We start from the raw sequence: 25,527 nt of genomic DNA, 5'->3' as shown, positions 1-25,527 counted from the left end.
AGTTAATAAAAATACTTTACCAACAAACATTCAAAATATGTTTGAAAAAAGAGTAAGTAGTTATAAATTGAAAGGAATAGAAGTCTTTAAAAAACCAAGATTTAGAACCAAAGTAAAGGAAAGGAGTATTGCAGTAAATGGTGTCAAATTATGGAACAATCTTAATAAAGAAATTAAAGAATTAAGGTCGCTTAAATTATTTAAAAAACATATTAAATTAGATGTATTAAGTAAGTATGAAACTATGAAGTAAGTCAGTGGGCTGCAAGAAAGTCAAAAAAAAAAAAGTAAACTGTTAATAATGTTTGGAGTGTCTTAAGTTTAAATGTAACCTGTCAGTGATGTAATCTATTAATTAATGGTCATAATTATGAAATGGGTCAGTGGTATGTGACAAGTTAAAGAAATGCAATCTGTTAAATAATGTTGACTATGATGCTGTATATTGAAAGATTGTATTGTTAAAAGGGGCAGAAATCATAAGACTTGTTCTTCTTTCTGCTCCTTTTCATTCTGGTATTGTGGTGCTTTTGTTTTTTGCTTTTCTGTTTTTCTTTTAAATGAATGAAATAAATATTAAAGAAAAAAAGACTTCTACTGTAATGAAACTTATTCCCCACTGCTGGGTAGTCCATCAGAGTAAATGTAAATGTTATTAAGAAATGATCAGACAGAAGGGGGTTTTCAGGGAATACTGTTAAGTCTTCAATTTCCATACCATAAGTCAGAACAAGATCTAAGGTATGATTAAAGTGGTGGTTGGAGTCATTTACATTTTGAGCAAAGCCAATCGAGTCTAACAATAGATTAAATGCAGTGTTGAGGCTGTCATTCTCAGCATCTGTGTGGATGTTAAAATCGCCCACTATAATTATCTTATCTGAGTTAAGCCCTAAGTCAGACAAAAGGTTCAAAAATTCACAGAGAAACTCACAGTAACGACCAGGTGGACGATAGATAACAACAAATAAAACTGGTTTTTGGGACTTCCAATTTGGATGGACAAGACTAAGAGTCAAGCTTTCAAATGAATTAAAGCTCTGTCTGGGTTTTTGATTAATTAATAAGCTGGAGTGGAAGATTGCTGCTAATCCTCTGCCTCTGCCTGTGCTACAAGCGTTTTGGCAGTTAGTGTGACTCGGGGGTGTTGACTCATTTAAACTAACATATTCATCCTGCTGTAACCAGGTTTCTGTAAGGCAGAATAAATCAATATGTTGATCAATTATTATATCATTTACTAACAGGGACTTAGAAGAGAGAGATCTAATGTTTAATAGACCACATTTAACTGTTTTAGTCTGTGGTGCAGTTGAAGGTGCTATATTATATTTTCTTTTTGAATTTTTATGCTTAAATAGATTTTTGCTGGTTATTGGTGGTCTGGGAGCAGCCACCGTCTCTACAGGGATGGGGTAATGAGGGGATGGCAGGGGGAGAGAAGCTGCAGAGAGGTGTGTAAGACTACAACTCTGCTTCCTGGTCCCAACCCTGGGTAGTCACGGTTTGGAGGATTTAATAAAATTGGCCAGATTTCTAGAAATGAGAGCTGCTCCATCCAAAGTGGGATGGATGCCGTCTCTCCTAACAAGACCAGGTTTTCCCCAGAAGCTTTGCCAATTATCTATGAAGCCCACCTCATTTTTTGGACACCACTCAGACAGCCAGCAATTCAGGGAGAACATGCGGCTAAACATGTCACTCCCGGTCCAATTGGGGAGGGGCCCAGAGAAAACTACAGAGTCCGACATTGTTTTTGTGAAGTTACACACCGATTCAATGTTAATTTTAGTGACCTCCAATTGGCGTAACCCGGTGTCATTACTGCTGACGTGAATTATAATCTTACCAAATTTACACTTAGCCTTAGCCAGCAGTTTCAAATTTCCTTCAATGTCGCCTGCTCTGGCCCCCGGAACACAATTGACTATGGTTGCTGGTGTCGCTAACTTCACATTTCCCAAAACAGAGTCACCAATAACCAGAGTTTGTTCCTCGGCGGGTGTGTCGCCGCGTGGGGAAAAACGGTTAGAAATGTGAATGGGTTGGCGGTGTACACGGGGCTTCTGTTTAGGACTACGCTTCCTCCTCACAGCCACCCAGTCGGCCTGCTTTCCTGGCTGCTCGGGATATGCTGGAGGGGAACTAAGTTACCTTGGTCCGCACCGACTACAGGGGCCTGGCTAGCTCTAGGATTTTCCACGGTGCGGAGCCGAGTCTCCAATTCGCCCATCCTGGCCTCCAAAGCTACGAATAAGCTACACTTATTACAAGTACCATTACTGCTAAAGGAGGCCAAGGAATAACTAAACATTTCACACCCAGAGCAGAAAAGTGCTGGAGAGACAGGAGAAGCTGCCATGCTAAACCGGCTAAGAGCTAGTAGCTGCGCGAAGCTAGCGGATTCCTAAAAACAAACAAAGTGAATAATGTGTAAATAATTTAGAGGTGATTCAGCAGAGGGAGTGCTTTAGTTAAGGCACGTGAAGATTACACTGTGAAACAAATCGTTATCCAGTTAACTAGATCAATCTAACTGTGCAGATTAAACAGCTAACAGATACGGTAAAACACTGCTGTGCTCCGGAACAGGAAGTGATACAATACCGCAGTCAGAGCCAACCACCAGTAGAGGTCACCAGTCACAGTCACAGTTTATATACATATAATTTAAAATTTCCCTGCAATGTTCCATTAATGTTACTAAAGAACTAGACTAGACGATGCTTTTAAATTATTAAGTTCATTTTCCCATTTGATTTACTTAAGAAAAAAATATTTTAAGGATCAATTCAAACATTCTGAGAACATTCTCACAATGGTACAAAACTTGACCTTGTGAGAACCGTATGGTAATGTTATGATAACATTAGCTGTTAGCTGGGTTTTGACCTCCTGGCACCTATGGCAATTTTTTTTTGTTGAATTTGGTGATTTTTCTGGCTGATTTTGTCACACATGCAGATACAATTCATTTGTTGGTGATTTTAATATCCACATTAATAAGTCTTCAGATCACTTCAACAAAGCATTCTTGAATGTTTTGGACTTCTCTGGATTTCATCAATTTCTCCAGGAAAACCCTGGAGAAGTGTTACCATGATAGTGAGTGGTCAGCTCACTATCATGGTAACACTATCATGATTTGGTCTTGAAATAGAAGTCAAAGTAAGTGTAAGAATCACTGTTTTTTTTTTTTTTATTGTTATTTTTCTATAATTGTATTGTGTTTTTTTGCATTTTCCAAACTGCCCCAAGTTTTTCTGACTTGGGGTTGCATCAGTTCATTCATTCATTCTTTCTTTCTTTCTTTCTTTCTTTCTTTCTTTCTTTCTTTCTTTCTTTCTTTCTTTCTTTCTTGCACCACATTAAAAAAAACTGTCTTGCAACATACTTATAGACTTTCAAATAGACTTTGACAAGTGTAGCTGGGATTCAGTTCCTGACATATCAGTTAATGGACAACCCACTATTGCCACCAATAAATAAATATTAATAAGCAACATCTGGCGTTATGTCTCTCTGTCTATCCAGGATGAAAAGGAGAGTTCCAATGATTCATCCATAGCAATTATTCCGCCACCAGAACCAAAGGAGAAAACCAACAGCGTCGAGACAACAAAAGTTGGTGTCTATCTTTTATGTATTGTCCACACATTTGTAAATTGACTGACAACTTGATATATCCTGCTTTAATGCTTCGGTTGAACTTCAAGTATCATTTTGCCCACTTGGTTTTCGAACAACTATCACAATTGTTCTGAAAAGTACCTCATCACGTATAGACAAGTGAAACATTAAAGAAAAAACTTCAATAAATATGTGGAGAAACACAGTTAATACTATCATCCATCCAGGAGGCTCACTGAATAGTTGAGCTGGAAAATAATGTGAATCATACACTATGGTTGTTGCAGCCCTCCTAAATAAACAACTTTTGAAGATTTTTGAACTAAGAAGTCAGACAGCAGTGTCCAGCATGATCATCAAAACATCAAAGAAGGGAGTATCTTTTCAGAAAATGGTATTTTGAGCTGCTGCTGAAGTTCCAGACACTTGTAGAATCAGTGGTGTGGTATATTGAAGTTCTCCCAGTGGCAAGTGGTGGCCCAATCCCTAATTAAGAGGCTTTATGTTGGCTTTTCATTGAATTTGTCAAACATTTGAAATCATCTTTTGGCAATGTGTAAGAACATTTTTTTTTCAGCTGCATTTTCAATATGTAAAGCTTGTTTCTTTTTGTTGTTCTTCTTCTTATGATTATGCTTTTCACTCCCAACTTTTTTTTATGAATGGGCATCGACATAACCTCAAAAAGTCATCTGCATGTTCACATCACTCAAAAGATATATCTGTTCTGTCACAGAACAACACAGAAATGAAAAAGAAAATGTAGAAGGACCACAATCACACTGAATGTAAAAAAGTTAAACGAGCGAGAGGTTGAAATACAGGAAATACAGGAACAGGACAACAGGAAAATTGGTCATTTTGGTTCTGGAATAACAAACAAAAGAAAACTGAAAAGACTATAAATAAGGGAGAAAAAGTAACAAATGGCGATCAGCTCGTACATTGTAAACCCGAACAAGTTAGCAGAACTCAAAAAATATTGAGGCAATCAATTGCCACAGAATCTCGCAGTGTTGTTTTCATGCAGGGTTACCACAGCAGGTCCGAGGTGGATCTGCATGTTGAATTGGCACAAGTTTTAGGGCCCTTTCACACATAACACGAAGATGCAGAAACCGGAAGAAAATCCGCAAACCAAAACCAAAATGGGGAACCACGAAACATTCCACCTGCTGTTGGGAGGGATGCATGGCTGGACAGGTGTGCACAATACCGTGGCGACAGAGGGCAGACAGAGTTTGTGCACGCTCGTGGACATGCACAAACACAGTGCGAGCTACTGGAACGTGTTGCACCACATCGCACTGCTGCTGTAGAGAGAAAAAAAAACACACATACCATTAAAAAACATAGCAATTTATTTGATCCCTTTTACCGACAATACAAGTATGAACCTTCTGTTCCTCTGTAGATGACCCATGGTCATAGACGTACATTCATGAAATGACATGAATGACACAGTGTGTGCTTATCATGCCCACATCTGCTGGTCCCGCATGTCCAGCTGGCCCCACACGCGTGTCCAGCGAGCAGCGCACCGGAGCGCACCGCGTCATGTGGACCAGAGCTCACGTAGGTGATGTGACATTCAGTTCAACAGCTGACTGTTTACATAATGAGATGGTTCTTTTCACATGGAGCAGCCTGCCGGTGTGCATGCTGAGCATCCACTCCAGCCTGTGGCAAAGGCGATACATGTTTTATGTATTTCTACATGAGGACAGCAAGCGCACGCCTCACGGCATAGCGTTGTTATGTCATGTCCTTCAGAACACTGTACATGTTCTCCAGCTGTGAGGTCCAGAGATTCCAACAGCAGTGGCTCGCGTGGATGCGCCCAATTTTTCAATAATCCCACAGAACAAAGTGTCACTCTCCTTTTCTTTGCTCTGTGATAAATGTTTTATTTGTTATGTAATTGTATATGTAGTCATTGTAGTAATTATTTATATACCTGTCCTGGCTGTAGTCTCTGTGTTTGTAATGTTGTACTGAGCTGTCATTTCCAGCTGTCAGTGTGTGGTGATCAGCTGAGAGGCACCTTGCTGTTCTGTGTGTGCTCAGACGTGGCTGGCCGGCCCCCATGTGATCATGTCTGTACATCCATATATGCATTTCATGCAAGTGTGCCTCCCCCCACACACCACATGTGTTGGGCTGGGGTGCATGAAACACACTCACGCCACATGTGTTGAGGGGGGAGCCAACACTCTGGCATGCTGCATGTGTGTTGCTTGCTGACACCACACTCATGGGGCACTTAAGACAAATTTTTTCAGCCAGCTCGAAAGTAGTTGCCTGCTCTCTGTTTTCATACTGACTGCACGAATGGCACCACATTTCCTAAGTGGTCCGCATGTTGTATTGGATGTTCATGTGTGACACCTGGAATTTGGCCGACATCTGCAGAGGCATTGGATGGGCACTCACAGGGCACTCTGTCTTTTGGCCGGTGGTGTGCACGAATGGTTGTTGCAATAGGTGTACAAAGCGTTGGAGGCAGCTCAGATTTTTCATGAATGGCATGCAATTCCTCCTTCATACGCTAGTTGGCTTCAATCATGTTATGTGTGAAGGTGCCCTTATGCAGGATGCCCTTACTGACGTAACTCCAAACCTCAGCCCTACCACATATTCTCCACATTACATGGAGAATATGTGGTAGGGGTGAGGTTTGACCCAGGAACCTTCTGCACCAAAACCAAGCACACTAACCACTTGGCTGCCACCCCTACAAAAGTGTTCATTAAGTCAACTCAATTTTTTTCATATATAATTACTTAATTCTTTTAAGTTGTGCTTAATTTTATGCTATGAGGTTTTGCTTACTTAATATGCAATTAGTTCAAGTCAATCACAAATTCTGAGTTAAATATTTCTCAAAAAGCAAGACCGTGTTACACAAACTTGAAATATTTAAGTAGAACATTTTCTTAAAAATTTGAATTTACACTACTTAATCTTTTTAATTAATTTGAACATTCACGTCTACAGTGTACAGAGCTATGACTACCACACCAACAATCAACAACAAATAAATAAAAAGAGTGCTGATAAAATTTGTTTACTATTAATAAAGTTATTATTCAGTGAGTTGGAAATGTTCATGTATCTATCCCCTGACTTGTTTGAAGAAAACTTATGATTTGCATGTTACCGGAGGGGGCTGACTTATGCAACTTATCATCTTGGCTTAATTTTTTATTTCATTTACATCAAGTTGTAGAGATTTGCTTTCAGTTTGGATTTATGGAGGATCATTTTAGAAATTTTAATATAGAGAAGCCTTTACTTTTTGTGTTTGAAATGATATAAAAAATTAAATGTGTAAAAACCTAAGGGGTGAATACGTTTGCAAGGTACTGTACTGCCTGCAATGAAATAGAAGTCAAAGTAAATACAAAAATAATATTTTTTCTTTGTTTTTTGTAGGTTTTTTCATTTTCCATTTTCTTGTTTTCCTTATTGGTAGGGGGGGGGGAGTGTTTTCCCCAAATCAGGCTAGTGTTTGGCCAGTCAGGCCAACAGTATTTCGACAATCATTGTCCAAATACTGGCCTGACAACTGGGCTAAAATAAACAATGTGTCCAACATGATCTTTTCAAGACAATATTCAGAATTTTGCATATCATCAGACATGGAGCTTTTGCTTAATGGTAATTAATTTAATGATACGTTTAATTATAACATTCAATATAAACTGGTGGAAACATTTAGCTCTGATTTCTGGTTTGTATCAAAGTATTTAAGTAAATTTTCTTGGCTGTACTGTTGGGCATGGGTCATATAATATACACTATGTTACAAAACTCTCATCTGTAGGCTGTTACAAATCCCAAGCCAGTCACCACATTGATGGCTGATGCTGCTGCTCCCAAGATCAACCATGTCTCCAGGTGGTCAAAGATCAAGATTGTAACAAAACGGAGAGGAGATGAATGCATCACAGCTATAGAGATTGTTCCACCTGTTGAAGGGTCAGAGGGAAGTTCAATCCCAATCAGTCGTCCCAGGGCTGTTGCACGGAAGTTTGCAAGCATTGCTAGAAGTCAAGTGAAGAGGAAAAGACAGATGGCTGCCAGAGAAAAGAAAGTATGTTATAATCACATTCAACACACCTGCACAATTTGCAGCACATGGTCTAAAATCCACAGCACAAGTGCATTTGTGGCGTGTCCAACTCCATATTGCTATTTGTTTGTAATCATAGTGAAAAGTAAGGTGCAGAGTGCTAAAGGGCTGTACGTATTTTACCAGTTCATCATGGGTGTGTTTCAGGTGTAACATGTTGTAATAAGATTGTCATTTGTAGGGAAGACTGAGTACACCACTATCTGTATCTGTATCTGTTCAACCATCTAAATTATCTGTACTTGGAGTGGGCGGACCTAAACCGGAAGTGGGCATGGTTTGCCCCCAGGGTGGGGCTTAAATCTGTACATTATTTTAAGCCTGAAATGGATTGATCAGAAGTTGCTATATTTATTGGTAATTTGAAAACTATTTACAGAACAGCCTCAAATTTGAGATTCAAATCAATGATTTTGATCACAAAAGTAAGAGAACTATTTACAGAACAAGTTTTTTTATGAACTCAGAACACAAATAAGTGTATGAATAAATATTTACAGAACAGCCGCAGAATTGAGATTCAATGTTTTTGATCACAATAGTAAAGAACTATGTACAGAACAAGTTTTTTTTATAAATGCAGAACATGAATATTCTTAAGTGTATAAATGAATATTTACAGAACAGCCTCAGACATTCAATGTTGTAGGAAATTATGAACTACTAAGTATGCATGAGCAAGAGTTGTCATACTCAGCACAACTTTCTTTTTTAATATTTTTTCTTTTTTATTTTATGATCAAACTGTTATTTTTTCCCAATTATTTATTTATTTTTACTACCTAATGTTTTTGGTATTTTTTTCCACACAAAGTTAAACAATGTTGATTAAGGTGTGTGTGTGTGTGTGTATGTGTGTGTGACTGAGTGAGGGAGAGAGAGAGGTTGTTCTAAGACTGTTTATTTTTAATGATCTGTGTGAACTTGGGGATTCATGCAAACATCCAGTGATGGCAAACAGGGAAATAATGTCAGCCTTATTCACTGTATTCTTCTCAAAAGCACCACTTTCAGTACGAGCAAAGCTTTCCAGCTGACTTTATATCACCAGCCAAACTAAGAGCAAGCAAACGGTTAAAAAAAAAACCCGACCAGAGTGGAGGCAGTGACCGACACAAGACAAACCGTTTTCAGATTTGTCTTGTCAAATGCACTGCGTATGTTATGAAACAAGTTCACCAAGTAACTTTAAATACCATACAAACCAAAATAGAAGCAAATTGAAGAAAACCTAAGGAGTACTGATACATCAACATGAGGTAGAGTCAAGCCAAGCACAGAAAGAGAGTCTGTGTGTGTGCGAGAGGCTGCAGAGAAGTGTCTGAGTAGGGAGGAGCGGGCGCTATGTGTGACTGGCCAATCACAGAGTGTGAAGACAGTCAGTTGCCAATCAGGATTTTCCTTCAGCACAAGCACAGTTATTGACGAGTTTTACTCGTATCATGCTTGTGCTCATCAAAAATGCTTTATCCATACCGGATACTCGTCTGAAATGAGTATCCGGCTCAACCCTAGTCATTTTTCACTTCTTTTAAAAGCTGGGGGTGCCCTGGGAATGAAGTGAGAGGTTTTGTGGTGAGGAAATGTTTCTGCACAGAAAAAGTGTCAAAGTGCATGAACAGATTTGAGTTGTGTTTTAATTTTGTTTTAATATGCACCCCTGAGAATTCAACCAGACCATACACACATTGTGAACCTGCCTATATATGGCATACCTGCATCGTGCTGAAGCATAGAGGTGCATCCCCTGGGTGGCAGATGGGGGCAGCTCCTTTTCCTTTGGAGGTTGGGAGAGCTTCCTTGGGCTGCCTTGGGCTGGGACTTGCTGTGTGGGTGGGTCCTGGTGGCCTTTGTCAATGACCGGGGCTGGCAGACTGGCTTGCGTGGCCGATTCTGGTAAGGGGCTTCTGGTGGGAAACTAACTCTCATTCCTCTTAGGGATGGGAGAGCTTCCTTTGGTTGCTGTGGACTCAGCTGGCTGTGTGAGCAGGCTCTGTTAGCCTTGGTCAATGACCGGGGCTGGCAGGCTGGCCTGCATGGCTGGTACTTGCTTGTGGCTTCTTTGGAGGCCATGGACCAAAATGGCTGAGTAGGTGGGACTCATTTAAACTTGGTTGACCACCCATCTAAGAGATGGAAAACTCTGAATTCAAACCCGGATGTAGTCAGCATCCATTAGTTGTGGCCCCTCAATCTGCAGCAAATTGACTCGCATAATCATGGGCAGTAACTCAGACTAGACCTCAGTACCCAACGAATGAGCATTCAAAAATCACCAGAGATGTGCAGGCAGCAGGTGCCCTGGGTGGTCATATATCTGAGCCCCTGACTTGTCCAGTAGGCAATTGCCTATGACAGCAACGTGTATGCAGCTGGATGCATGTTGCATATATTGTTGTTCTGAAGAATATTGTCACTTCGCTTGTGTGCTGAGGCGTTAAAATGCATATACACATGAATGCTACGATAAGATACTTTTATATCTCACAATGGAGAACATCACGATAAAGTGTAAGCACGTTAATTTGTATGTTCATAAATTTTTGGATAATATCAATCCCTGCTGTTGGATTTCAAGGTCTGTAACGTGTGTGTATTTTGTAAACAAACAGGGAGCCCTGAGCACACTCGTCTCCTAATAAGCTTTCAGGCAGAAAATGAGAAGTTTCACCAATGGGAATAAGTTGTAAAATATATACACACATGTATATGTATAACACATAACCTGATGTCCTAATAGACTGCTATTATTTGTCATGGAAATTTCTAAAGGAAATACGGCTGGATGCAAAAAATGGGAGAATTTGAAAAATAATTATAAGGTTGACAGAACTAGTTCCAGCCCATAACATACATACAGGTGCTGGTCATATAATTAGAATATCATGAAAAAGTTGATTTATTTCAGTAATTCCATTCAAAAAGTGAAACTTATATAATGTATGCATTCATTGCACACAGACTGATATATTTCAAGTGTTTATTTATTTTAATTACTAATTAATTAATTAATTAATTAATTACTAATCAATCAATGATTAATCAAATAATATTAATTATTACTATTATTGATTAATTATTATTAGTATTATTAACATTGATTACAATGTTGTGAAAGTGTCGTGACACGGACCCACAACAGGGGGCGTTAATGAACGGACAATGGATAAGCCAAAAAGTAACAATTTAATGTTGTGAATCGCACAACAACGTACAGACAATAACAATATGGTGGACTGTCAATCATACACCAGGTGACGTGTGGGCAGGCTCGACGATAGAAGACGCCTGGAGAGAGAAGAGCTGGATCCCCACACAGCTTCCAACACCAACGGAGCTGAAGAACACCGGAGCCGCCAAGCCCTGCGCCCCAGGTGGCCGCTGTCTTCAGCAGTCAGACCCAGTACTGCTGGCAGAGAACAGAGACAGTCCTGATGAGTGTGAGTTCGCACACTCAGTAATCCCACAGTCTGTATTAAGTAAAGGAGGGAAAACCTCCACCTCCAATCACACACACTCGTGCAGCTCCTGGTCAACCACTTATCTGGGTTGGGGTGTGAGGCGAAGCCGTCGCTGTCACACCAAACGCCAATCCCTCAGATAAGGACACACTCCAGGAAAACGGCTGCAACAGAAGTTCAGGTTATTACACACAAAGTGTCAGTCAGCAGAGAAATTACCTGAATGGTAGTTGATTTCTCGGCGAGGAGGTGGAGTTGCAGTCCGGTCTTTGTAGTGGTGGTGATGGGTGACAGCTTGTGTTGATTAATGACAGCTGTCACCTCCAGCAAAGCCGACGCCCTCTCGTGCTTGAAGCCCGCACTTCAAGCAGGGCGCCATCTTGTGGTGGTGGGCCAGCAGTACCTCCTCTTCAGCGGCCCACACAACATACAAATTAATTAATTATTAATACTATTAATTATTATTATTATTATCATCATCATTATTATTATTATAAATTACAAATTAATTAAATTAATTAACATGACATGATTGCGATGCGTCAAAGAAATCTGCGACTTCTATTTCTTTGCATTTACGCAGAAAGGCGAGAAAATAGAGCAAACAGGCTACTGCAACAAGTTGCATTTCGGTTGCAATGTTAACAAACAGTGAAGACGGCAGTTTGACACGGGCAGTTTTTTTTTTCTCCTTTTCTTAAGGAGGAGGGCTTTCTCAATTCATAGGACTAGAGGCATACCCCTTCGCCTTACCCCTTGTTTTAAAGGGGTAGGTGTAGGGGTAGGGCCAAGGGGAAGGGGAAGAGAATTGAGATTGGGGGTTAGTGATAGTGTTTTTACTTGGTTTACCAAAATGGGTCAGGGCGAAGATTAACTTATTTTATTCATTTTTTACAGCTTCATTTTTTATATGTTTAGTTAAGCTGGAAAGTCTGAGTTCCCAGTTTCCATGGAAGACACTATGAACTTCAGAGCTTGTGCATGTGAGCATGTGCACCCTCTTTTCTCCTCTTCCTCACTATAAAATAATACTGAGTGAACTCACTGTATTTGCCTTGGAATCTGCCCAAAGTAAATATTTTACCAGGAATAAAATTAGCTGGAATTTTACAATATGACCAAGTGGCAACCACGGCCTTGAAATGAAGCCACTGCGGAAGTACAGTTCCTTGACTGGCCACTTGAGGCTAGCTCCAAAACTGAGCAATTTCCTATCGGAGTCCATGATAGAATATCCAACTTTATAGCAGAAATAAGCATGTTTACAGCTTGGTGCAAAGAATGGGTTTGGTCCCTATAGTTTTCTCCTCAATGACAACTGTACAGGGATGTATTGTTTTCTTACTTCTTATTGTAGTTTAAGATGTTTTAAGCCATAAAGTTCTGTAAATTTGGGGGTGGGGGTGTGGTCACTTTGGCTGACAGCTGCTGAGTGGAGTGTCTCCGCATCTCGTCTTTAGCTCAGAGTCCACTTGCTGTGGCTGGTTGTGGAGACTGGGTCTGTTTGTAGTATTTTATCACACCTGGAATACAGTTTATTGTACAGTGAAATGTCCAAGTAAAACTCTCTTTACCCCCAGTGGTTCAGGTCAGTACTGCACGGTGTGGTGCAAGACAGAAACCAAGTAATTTATCATTATTTTATTTTCATTTTTTTTTATCTTGGTGGACCACTTTCATTGTGTACAGAATGCTGATGAGTTGACTGGCTGTGTTAAATGCTGCTGTGAATGAATGAAGTGCTGTCTCTTTAAATATTGAAAGCGCTGTTGATTTCTGATCAGTCTGCTGATCAGACCTGATCAGGTCATCACAGACCTGAAAAATGAAATGCTGGGATGATTTAAACTTTTAAAGCACCAGTCAACTGCGATCAGGTGTGATCTGTCAGCATGGTGATCACCGAAAGCGACAGCACTTTAAATGTTTAAACAGTGCATTAATCAGGTGTGATCACCCTGATCGATCGATCAGATCATCTAATGATCACACCACAGTGATGGCGTTTTAAATCATCACAGTGTGACACTGGCATGAGAAACGCACCTGGAGCAGAAAAACAGACGGACTTGCTTTAAAACGTTACATTTCCAACCACGAATTAAAGTATTTTCAGATGTTATTATGAAAAATCAGGAGTTTTATGTGGATTCATGTCCATCTGTGGCACCTCGCCTCTGGAATGAGCTTCCCTGTTCTCTTCGCTCACTAGACTCTGTGGATGTTTTTAGACAGCAACTAAAGACACATTTTTTAAACTGGCATTTTAGTGTCAATTTATTTTATTGTTCTATATTTGTATGTGTTGTTTTTATTGTCTATTTATATCGTGTGAAGCACTTTGTGACCTTGGTCTGTGAAAAGTGCTATATAAATAAAGCTTACTTACTTACATCTGTGATGGTGAATTGGACTGAAATGAACAGGTCAAATTTGCTCTGTGTGTGAATGAACCAGTCGATCTGCATAAGGACCGTAGGTTTCAGCCAATCAGTGGACAGCATTAATGGACGTACAACCCCAATTCCAGTGAAGTTGGGACATTATGTAAAATGTAAATAAAACCATAATACAGTGAGTTTGTGAACACGGTGTTCCATGCCTGCAGGGTGGGAAGCTGATTAGTAATTAAGCCTGGAAGTGTTTGCTGTTTGTACACCTTTGAGCGGTCTCTCTGTGTGTGGAGTGTGGACTCACATGATGATTTCTTCATTCACAGACTCGGTTTGTCGCGGCCACCTGGGGGGTGTCGGCGGGGTCCTTGGGTCCGAACTGGTTCTGGCTCCGGACCGTTAGTGCTGCTGGGAGCGCACCGTAATCCACCACGCCAGACCGCGCACTCTTTTGTTATATTTATCACATCACTGTTATGTTTATTAAACTCTGTTATCCTTTGTACCGTGCTCTGCTTATTTTATACCGGGTCCTTCAAACGCTGGTCGGTTCTCCAGGCTGCGTCCGACACATAACAGTAGTCTCTGGCCAAACATCATGGACCCAGCGGTAGCAGAGACGGTAACGCGCCGGGAAGGCGGCAGCAGACGTTCAGAAGTTATCCGGATCAGTTGCGGGTGCTCTCCGCCCGGATGGTGCGTGTTTGAGAACCCATTACTGAATACTGATTTGTGCTCTCTTGCAGCCGTGATCCTGTGTTGTGCCTTATCCGTGGGTCGTGGTGGAGTGTGACTGGCGACGGCTTCGCGTCACGCTCCGACCGGATAAGAGGTTTAAACGGGAGCTGCAAGAGTGTGTCTGTAATGGGTGAACGCGCACGGCGGAGCTCTGTGGCACGGGTTGCTGAGCTTCCTGTGTTACAGTTGTAGCCCCGTTTCCCCGGGTAAAGATAACTACTGCGTCTGTTGTTCAGCTCCGGCGTTATTTAGTTGAAACACATTTTGGTTGTGTGTTTGCACACAGCTGCGCACAGAAAAGCAGCATGAGTTGGGTTCTCTGTTACCAAAGGGGGTTTTTCATTTTTAGCACTTTGGCTCCCTCTGTTGGTAACTGAGTCACATTACCGTTAAGCTCTTAAGTTGGAACAGGTGTGTTCCATTTGTTTGAGCTTAACGGTATACGTCACTGATTAGTTTAGTGTTGGTTCATTTTTTGTGGGTGTTTTTTGAGTTGGTTTTTGTGTGGGATTTTTTTTTAACACTGTTTAGTGTTCTGGGGTCGTGACCCTGCAGTCTGTTTAGAGCTTAAAAAGGACCCAAGCAACTTTATGTTAGTCTGTTAGTCTTTCTTTTTATTTCTTTTAGTTTCACCTCCCAGGGTTTGATGGGACGGTCCCCTGGGGGGTGATGGGGGGGTAATTGGGTTGTTTTTTCTTTTTTCTTTTTTTTGTTTTTTTGTTATGCCCTCTCTTCTCCTCTGACTCCAGCCGGGTGAGCCGTACGTGTCGGCGTTGCTGGAGTGGTGCAGTTTGGTTATGCTGGGCGTTTCCCAGGTAACCTCTGCACCTGGGAGGGGGGGGGGGGTTCGGGGTGTTGTTGTTTTTTTTTGTTTGTTGATTCCCTGTTCCACCTCCGGCTTCAGCGCGCCTTTGAGCCGTCTGCCATCGGCGTGGCTGAGGTTTGGGGCAGTGGGATATACCCACAGCTGGTGGCTGGTTTGGAAGTCGGAGGAGTGGCGCCGTTTTGTGCCGTCTGCCATAACCGCTGTTCCACTCCTCCCGGTTGGCTTCTGGGGTATAGTCATGGTTGGTGACGCTGGACATGCTTCCAGTTTCCACTGCGCCAAGGGGGTGGGGTTGGGGTTGTTTTGTTTGTATGTTTTTTTTTCTTTCCTTTTGTTTTTCCCCCCAGTTTCCACCCTCAGGGTGTGACTGTGGTGTCCTCTGGGGGGGAAAGGGCTGTGGGTCCATCTAGCCATAGACGGCCAGGGCTGGGTCCGTTGGTCATGAAGGGAGGCGTCTCCTGGGGTTGATGGAACGGTCCTCTGGGAGGCGCTGGGAGTCCCTGTGGGTGACCTTGGATTCCAGAGGGACCTCGGCTGTGGTTATCACTCCTGGAGCTGGCGGGATGTCCTCTGGGGGGTGTTGGTCCCTACATGTCGTCAGGGGGGGGGGGGGGGTGTTAGCGTTCTTATTTGCAAGCTTAAGTTTGGGTTGTTTTTCTTTTCTCCTCTGGGGAGGGGGGGGGTGGATTGGTTGTTTGTGTTTGTCTTTTTTGTTTTATGACTAATCAGAATGTGAACATGGTTGGACAAAGGCTGACCGCACAGGTTTAAGAACTCCTGGCCACACCTGTGCTAATTGACTGACAGAAACAAAGGCAAAGATGCAGCCAGAGGAGAAGACATCAACCGTTCTGTTAAATGAAGATTCTGTTGGAGGATGAATGCAGATACGGTTTCCAGCCATGGTCCCTGGAGGGGGGTGTTTCTCCTGGGCCGGGTTTGTGTGGTCGCCGGGAGGCTTCCCGTGAGGGTGGCGTGCTGTTGTGGCTGGCGTGCCTGGCTGGCTTTTGTTGGTCTTCTGTTTCTGTCTTTTGGTTTTCCTTCCAGGTGGTGCGCATTTGGGACTGAATGGCTGTGTGAGTTATTAGGACCTCACCCTGATCACCTGCGGCTCGTCAGGACTCACAGCTGTGGTGCATCTACATGGATTGGAACATGGTGGCATTTAAGTCTGGAGTACACAGTGTGTATTTGCCAGAGACTCGACCTTGTGACCAGACGGGTGAGATCGTCGTCTCGAGAGCCATCTCATCATCAGTGGATGCAGAGAACGTCCAGGTTTGATGCATGGTCTGTGAAAGAGGAGAGGGTGAGGTCTCACGCTCGTCAGCACACTTCCTGACGTGCGTCAGGTTTTGTGACTAACATTGGTACAGTCAGTAAATGTGGTGTCCCTCACACCTTATTATATTGAGCTGTTATGTTAGTCGTTTTAATCAGCTTCCACTGCAGTGAGTTTGTGAACAGGGTGTTCCATGCCTGCAGGGTGGGAAGCTGATTAGTAATTAAGCCAGGAAGTGTTTGCTGTTTGTACACCTTTGAGCGGTCTCTCTGTGTGTGGAGTGTGGACTCACATGATGATTTCTTCATTCACAGACTCGGTTTGTCGCGGCCACCTGGGGGGTGTCGGCGGGGTCCTTGGGTCCGAACTGGTTCTGGCTCCGGACCGTTAGTGCTGCTGGGAGCGCACCGTAATCCACCACGCCAGACCGCGCACTCTTTTGTTATATTTATCACATCACTGTTATGTTTATTAAACTCTGTTATCCTTTGTACCTTGCTCTGCTTATTTTATACTGGGTCCTTCAAACGCTGGTCGGTTCTCCGGGCTGCGTCCGACACATAACACAATGTAAATAATGGACATACATAGGCGTGCAGGGAGCTTGCAGGGCAATGCCTGTTGGCGGGCTGAGTTACGGGCAGTGGACAGGGGCAAATGCCCACATGGACTGACACTCAGCTATGGTACTTGACTATTGGACTCTTGGAATGTCACCTGTCTGGTGGGGAATGAGCCTGAGTTTGTGCGGTAACTTGAATGATACCACCTAGAAATGGTTGAGCTCACCTCCACCCATAGCAAGGGCTCTAGAACAAAACTGCAGTGGGGCTGGACTTTTTCTTTCTCCAGAGATGTCCAGGATGAGAGGCACTGGGTGGGTGTGGGGATACTCACAAGTCCTCGGCTGAGTGCTATTATGTTTGAGTTTTCCACGTTGAATAAGAAGGCTGCCCCAATGCGACTCTGTGTCACAGACAGGAATTTGACTGTTGTTTGTGCATATGCACCAAATGGCAGTTCAAAGTACCCAGCCTTCTTGGAGACTATGAGAAGGATCCTTGTAAAGGTTCCTGCTGGGGACATCTTAGTTGTACTGAGGGACTTCAATGCCCCCAGAAGCAATGATGGAGAATCTTGGAAGGGAGTGATTGGCAGGAACAGCTCACCTGATCTGAACCCAAGTGGTGTTTTTTTGAACTTCTGTGCTAGTCCTGGATTGTCTATAACCAACACATTGTTCATGCACAAGGGTATTCATAAGTACACTTAGTACCAGAGCACCCAAGGTCAAACGTTGATGGTCAGAGGTCAATTTTGTAATTGTGTCATCAGAACTGTGGCCATGAAGAGGGGGTGGAGCTATCAAATGATCACCACCTGGTGATGAGAAGAGTCAGATGGTGGGATAAGACACACAACCAGCCTGGAAAGTCTGTAGACATGGTAATGGTTTTCTGGGAATAGTTGGTGGAAGAGCCTCTCTAGACAGCCTTTAATTGACACCTCTGAAGAAACTTCTCCCAGATCCAGAGAGAGGCCAGGGGCATGGAAGTGGAGTGGTCCATGTTCAAGGCCTCCATTGCTGAGGGAACTGCTTTGAGCTGTGGCCAGAAGGTTGTCAGAGATTGTTGTGGCAGCAACCAAAGCACCCACTGGTGGACACTGGCAGTAAGGGAAGCAGTCAGGCTGAAGAAGGAGGTCTTTCAGGTCTGGTTGGCACAGAGGTCTCCATTATCATTGGACAACCAGAAGGCTGAGACAAAAACTCTGGTGGGGGGTGGAGGGGGAGAGACTTGCAGGTCTTCTGGTGACAACCAGCAAAGACCTCTCACTACTGCTGGTCTAATAAACCTGCTAGATGGGATGCCCTGAAGAGGAGGCACCCTGATTTAGTGAGTCTGCACTCATGCAGGGGACCTTTCAGGTAACCTGCACTAATGAGTCCTCACTGGACTGGCTCATGAGAACTGTTTTAGCACTTCCTGAGTGGGAGGGCCACACCTTCCTAGCAAACAGGGTTTGAGACTTTCCAACAATCAGGAGAGTTTCTGTATTCTTTCTTGGTGCCCTGCAGGAGTCTGGGATTGTTTTGTGGAGACACCAGAGGCAGAATCCAGACCTTCACCCAGAGGTCTGGCGAGTCCTCCACAACCAACCCCAAGAGGGTGGGCAATTTCGTTTGTTCGGAGTGGACGAGGGCCACCCTGAAATGTCTTGAGGGACTGGAGAACAAACACTACTTTGAGCTGAGCTGTCTGACTTTCAAAGTCAGTGGCAAACTGTTAGTAGAGCTAAGGTAACTAATATGATGGTCTTGCCAAAATGGCAGAGACAGTCAAATATTATCCAGATTAATTTGCATCACTGTAAGGAGGAGAGTGCTGTTTTGTGTGTTCCTCTCAGCGGGATGCATACAGTTATAGCCATAATCCAGGAACCATGTTTTTTTAGGGATCACACATAAGAGGCCTGGGTTACCCAGGGGGTACTCTCCTGCATGATTCATGCAGTGAGAAAACCAGAGTGCAATGGTACTAACAAAAGGAGTAAGATTTACAGCACTGCCAGAACTGATATATTTCTATACAGTTGCAGTTCAAGTAAATGTTAACTGGAATGTGAGGACAAGGCTATGGTCATTGCATATGTCTACCTCTTATTTGACTCACCAGATCCCCCACCATCAGGGAAATGGTTAGTATTGTTAAGTATTGCAGAAACATATTCCTGTTTTGCTTGGTTGTGATGCCAATGCTCACCACGTAGGCCGGGGGAGCTTAAATATAAATCCAAGGGGTAGGGCCTTACTGGAATTTCAATGAACCAACTTTCTATGTTTCTAACAGAGAGGTCATTCATAGTACAGTCGTAATAGATATAGTCAGTAACCGGTCTGTTTCCAAGGAGGAGTGGATGTCAGACCATTGACAACTCCACTTCACACTGAAGGCAGGAATTACAGAACCAATAACTTATAGAAACCCAAAGGGGACAGATCAGGATCCTTATCATAAGACCCTGGCAACCCTTATGGGGGGTAGAATTGTCAGAATTAAGACTGTAATAGATATAGAAATTGAAGTTTCCAGTTTACAGGAGACTGTGTTGAGGGCCTATGAGACGGCTTGTCCACAGAAGACCTGGAAGCCTGGTAAGAAGATCATCATGGTGGACACCAGAGCCAACAGGACTCCGGCAAGACATGAGGGCCAAGTGGCTCAGATATAGGACTCAAACATTTGTTAAAAGATGGAAGCAATGTGTTAAGACTGAAAATAGTTACAAAGCAGCCATTAAGAATGCCAAAAGACTTTACTGGAGAACCTTCTATAGAGAGGTGTAGGGATAAAGTGTTTCCTTCAAAATATACAGAATCTTAGGAAAGGATCCAGCCAATCACCTGCAGTTCATTTCTCCACCACAGGGCATTCTGAACACTCAGGTGAATGTCCTAAAGAATCTGCTCCAGGGACACTTCCCGGGGCACACTTCGGTGGTAAGACCCACACTAATTTTTGCTGCAATAGTTTGATGGACCAGAGTGGAGCCTGGAGTGGGTGAGGGTTACGTTGACTCATGTTCAAAGAGTGGCATGCCTTTGCATCACAAGTGCACTCAGAACAACACCTGTGGTTCCGCCCAGAGGCCCGCTTGGCCGTTTTGAGTTTTTGGACGTGTTTGGATTTTCTTTTGTCTGCATGTCTGAGTTGTCTCATGTCTCCCGTTTGTGTGAGTTTGTCCCCTTCTTGGTTGCTGCGGGCACTCCCACCTGCCTGTATGTGTGTGGATGTGCCCGCTGGGTTTGTGTACACATATGCAGATGTGCCTCCCCTGCTCTTTGTGTGCACCTGTGATAATCAGAGAGTCCAGAGAGATTTAATCAGCATGGTGATCACAATATGTTTGACACCTGGGTTGAACACCTTAGGTGCCATGGATCCCTGAATTCTTAAGCCATTCTGAAGTGCTGCAACTGCGGTATCCACGAGGGGGCACTTCTCAAACTAACTCCAAAATTACTTTATATCAACATACTCCTGTACATCTTCCAAACCAGTGCTAAATTAATCTTCATTGGTGTCTGATAAAGGATCTGTCATTCTTAAGTGAACGCGTTGTGGATTGCCACTTAAGAATGACCTATTTAATGCTAATTATCACTTTTAATCAGGTGGCTGAGTACATCAGTGACACTTTTACAGAATATACTTTATGGCATGCTGATATTTATTGGTAATTCTTAAGTGTCAGTTTTGTGGACAAAGCTACTTAAGACATGGTCAGAGGTCGTGACCCGTGCATTTCCTTCTTCCCTTGACTCACCATTTTGGGGGACTGGGTCAAGATTGGTGTTAAAATGTAGTTCTTAAAAACCTCTTGCAGCCTACGCTATACCGCCGGCGGGGTATATGCATTTTTATTTAGTTCACGAGTTATAAGATTGGTCTAAATCTTTCCCAATACCTGCTCACCATACATCATTCTTTTCATCTCTTTCTCAAGAAAATGATCATATCACTCAAAATATGACACAAACATCAAACAAAATACAACAAACAAGTTTGTTTGAGGATTACTGCATAGAAAAAAACATTTTACTTACATCTAATGAGGTGTAGAATCTCCGTACTGTGTCCTTTTCACTCATATTTGGTGTCAAAACACTTAAGTCTACGTGAAAAGAGTAGACTTCTCCACCCCTTTGAGTAAAACAAATGCTCCTGTCGCTGAACGGCAATGCGCATGCTCTCTCCTTGTTTTCTCATGTGACATCACCTCATTTACGGTCTACGTCAAAATGATTGACACCAGCCTACAGCCATTAAGCAGAGGTTTCCATCGATAGGCGGGTCTTGGGGGTTCTTCACTCTGTACACATGTAAATAGCGTACGTAAAGTGGATGATACCGACTGTTGTTATCGATGAGCGCACAGCGATTGGACTGAAAACCAGTCTGAAAAAAGTCTGAAGAAAAAAAAACATTGTCTAGATTATTTTTATAGCTATCTGAATGATAAAACCCCTTTTTTTGATGAAATGAGTGACAAAATGCATGTACCAGCTGCCATCTTCTTGGTATGTGCATGTTCGTTAGATTTCCTCCAAACCGTGACTATCCAGGTTTGGGACCAGGAAGCAGAGTTGTAGTCTTACACACCTCTCTGCAGCTTCTCTCCCCCTGCCATCCCCTCATTACCCCATCCCCGTAGAGACGGTGCCTGCTCCCAGACCACCAACAACCAGCAAAAATCTATTTAAGCATAAAAATTCAAAAAGAAAAAATAATATAGCACCTTCAACTGCACCACAGACTAAAACAGTTAAATGTGGTCTATTAAACATTAGGTCTCTCTCTTCTAAGTCCCTGTTGGTAAATGATATAATAATTGATCAACATATTGATTTATTCTGCCTAACAGAAACCTGGTTACAGCAGGATGAATATGTTAGTTTAAATGAGTCAACACCCCCGAGTCACACTAACTGTCAGAATGCTCGTAGCACGGGCCGAGGAGGAGGATTAGCAGCAATCTTCCATTCCAGCTTATTAATTAATCAAAAACCCAGACAGAGCTTTAATTCATTTGAAAGCTTGTCTCTTAGTCTTGTCCATCCAAATTGGAAGTCCCAAAAACCAGTTTTTTTTGTTATTATCTATCGTCCACCTGGTCGTTACTGTGAGTTTCTCTGTGAATTTTCAGACCTTTTGTCTGACTTAGTGCTTAGCTCAGATAAGATAATTATAGTGGGCAATTTTAACATCCACACAGATGCTGAGAATGACAGCCTCAACACTGCATTTAATCTATTATTAGACTCTATTGGCTTTGCTCAAAAAGTAAATGAGTCCACCCACCACTTTAATCATATCTTAGATCTTGTTCTGACTTATGGTATGGAAATAGAAGACTTAACAGTATTCCCTGAAAACTCCCTTCTGTCTGATCATTTCTTAATAACATTTACATTTACTCTGATGGACTACCCAGCAGTGGGGAATAAGTTTCATTACATTAGAAGTCTTTCAGAAAGCGCTGTAACTAGGTTTAAGGATATGATTCCTTCTTTATGTTCTCTAATGCCATATACCAACACAGTGCAGAGTAGCTACCTAAACTCTGTAAGGGAGATAGAGTATCTCGTCAATAGTTTTACATCCTCATTGAAGACAACTTTGGATGCTGTAGCTCCTCTGAAAAAGAGAGCTTTAAATCAGAAGTGCCTGACTCCGTGGTATAACTCACAAACTCGCAGCTTAAAGCAGATAACCCGTAAGTTGGAGAGGAAATGGCGTCTCACTAATTTAGAAGATCTTCACTTAGCCTGGAAAAAGAGTCTGTTGCTCTATAAAAAAGCCCTCCGTAAAGCTAGGACATCTTTCTACTCATCACTAATTGAAGAAAATAAGAACAACCCCAGGTTTCTTTTCAGCACTGTAGCCAGGCTGACAAAGAGTCAGAGCTCTATTGAGCTGAGTATTCCATTAACTTTAACTAGTAATGACTTCATGACTTTCTTTGCTAACAAAATTTTAACTATTAGAGAAAAAATTACTCATAACCATCCCAAAGACGTATCGTTATCTTTGGCTGCTTTCAGTGATGCCGGTATTTGGTTAGACTCTTTCTCTCCGATTGTTCTGTCTGAGTTATTTTCATTAGTTACTTCATCCAAACCATCAACATGTTTATTAGACCCCATTCCTACCAGGCTGCTCAAGGAAGCCCTACCATTATTTAATGCTTCGACCTTAAATATGATCAATCTATCTTTGTTAGTTGGCTATGTACCACAGGCTTTTAAGGTGGCAGTAATTAAACCATTACTTAAAAAGCCATCACTTGACCCAGCTATCTTAGCTAATTATAGGCCAATCTCCAACCTTCCTTTTCTCTCAGAAATTCTTGAAAGGGTGTGTTGTAAAACAGCTAACTGATCATCTGCAGAGGAATGGTCTATTTGAAGAGTTTCAGTCAGGTTTTAGAATTCATCATAGTACAGAAACAGCATTAGTGAAGGTTACAAATGATCTTCTTATGGCCTCGGACAGTGGACTCATCTCTGTGCTTGTTCTGTTAGACCTCAGTGCTGCTTTTGATACTGTTGACCATAACATTTTATTACAGAGATTAGAGCATGCCATAGGTATTAAAGGCACTGCGCTGCGGTGGTTTGAATCATATTTGTCTAATAGATTACAATTTGTTCATGTAAATGGGGAATCTTCTTCACAGACTAAAGTTAATTATGGAGTTCCACAAGGTTCTGTGCTAGGACCAATTTTATTCACTTTATACATGCTTCCCTTAGGCAGTATTATTAGACGGTATTGCTTAAATTTTCATTGTTACGCAGATGATACCCAGCTTTATCTATCCATGAAGCCAGAGGACACACACCAATTAGCTAAACTGCAGGATTGTCTTACAGACATAAAGACATGGATGACCTCTAATTTCCTGCTTTTAAACTCAGATAAAACTGAAGTTATTGTACTTGGCCCCACAAATCTTACAAACATGGTGTCTAACCAGATCCTTACTCTGGATGGCATTACCCTGACCTCTAGTAATACTGTGAGAAATCTTGGAGTCATTTTTGATCAGGATATGTCATTCAAAGCGCATATTAAACAAATATGTAGGACTGCTTTTTTGCATTTACGCAATATCTCTAAAATCAGAAAGGTCTTGTCTCAGAGTGATGCTGAAAAACTAATTCATGCATTTATTTCCTCTAGGCTGGACTATTGTAATTCATTATTATCAGGTTGTCCTAAAAGTTCCCTAAAAAGCCTTCAGTTAATTCAAAATGCTACAGCTAGAGTACTGACGGGGACTAGAAGGAGAGAGCATATCTCACCCATATTGGCCTCTCTTCATTGGCTTCCTGTTAATTCTAGAATAGAATTTAAAATTCTTCTTCTTACTTATAAGGTTTTGAATAATCAGGTCCCATCTTATCTTAGGGACCTCGTAGTGCCATATCACCCCAATAGAGCGCTTCACTCTCAGACTGCAGGCTTACTTGTAGTTCCTAGGGTTTGTAAGAGTAGAATGGGAGGCAGAGCCTTCAGCTTTCAGGCTCCTCTCCTGTGGAACCAGCTCCCAATTCAGATCAGGGAGACAGACACCCTCTCTACTTTTAAGATTAGGCTTAAAACTTTCCTTTTTGCTAAAGCTTATAGTTAGGGCTGGATCAGGTGACCCTGAACCATCCCTTAGTTATGCTGCTATAGACGTAGACTGCTGGGGGGTTCCCATGATGCACTGTTTCTTTCTCTTTTTGCTCTGTATGCACCACTCTGCATTTAATCATTAGTGATTGATCTCTGCTCCCCTCCACAGCATGTCTTTTTCCTGGTTCTCTCCCTCAGCCCCAACCAGTCCCAGCAGAAGACTGCCCCTCCCTGAGCCTGGTTCTGCTGGAGGTTTCTTCCTGTTAAAAGGGAGTTTTTCCTTCCCACTGTAGCCAAGTGCTTGCTCACAGGGGGTCGTTTTGACCGTTGGGGTTTTACATAATTATTGTATGGCCTTGCCTTACAATATAAAGCGCCTTGGGGCAACTGTTTGTTGTGATTTGGCGCTATATAAAAAAATTGATTGATTGATTATTATCTCCAAGCCACTGCAATCCTCTTAAGTCTACGTGAAAAGAGTAGATTTCTCCACCCCTTTCGAGTATAACAAATGCTCCTGTCGCTGAACGGCAATGCGCATGCTCTCTCCTTGTTTTCTCATGTGACATCACCTCATTTATGGTCTACGTCAAAATGATTGACACCAGCCTACAGCCAATAAGCAGAGGTTTCCATCAATAGGCAGGTCTTGGGGGTTCTTCACTCTGTAGACATGTAAATAGCGTGCGTAAAGTGGATGATACAGACTGTTGTTATCGGCAAACGCACAGCGATCGGACTGAAAACCAGTCTGAAAAAAGTCTGGAAAAAAAACATTGTCTAGATTATTTTTATAGCTATCTGAATGATAAAACCCCCTTTTTTATGATGAAATGAGTGGTAAAATGCATGTACCAAAGTTGGCACATTTGGCAAGAT

The 25,527-nt window shown here is 42.3% G+C and overlaps 1 protein-coding gene across 2 annotated transcripts in view; it reads left to right on the top strand.

Moving 5' to 3' along the window:
- The window catches only part of chrm4a (cholinergic receptor, muscarinic 4a), a 192,186-nt gene that overhangs the window by 143,124 nt on the left and 23,535 nt on the right, over window positions 1–25,527 (top strand). The window contains exons 4-5 of one of the 2 annotated variants that reach the window (XM_034173199.1): window positions 3,535–3,624; window positions 7,457–7,726. In XM_034173199.1, coding sequence (XP_034029090.1) covers window positions 3,535–3,624; window positions 7,457–7,726 — 360 coding nt within the window. The remainder of the gene's footprint in view (window positions 1–3,534; window positions 3,625–7,456; window positions 7,727–25,527) is intronic. The other variant, XM_034173205.1, reaches the window with a different exon arrangement.

The sequence above is a fragment of the Thalassophryne amazonica genome, chromosome 1 (assembly GCF_902500255.1).
Source record: "Thalassophryne amazonica chromosome 1, fThaAma1.1, whole genome shotgun sequence".
Taxonomy (NCBI): domain Eukaryota; kingdom Metazoa; phylum Chordata; class Actinopteri; order Batrachoidiformes; family Batrachoididae; genus Thalassophryne; species Thalassophryne amazonica.
Note: the sequence above shows the minus strand (reverse complement) of the source record. Positions and strands in the feature narration are given on the sequence as shown.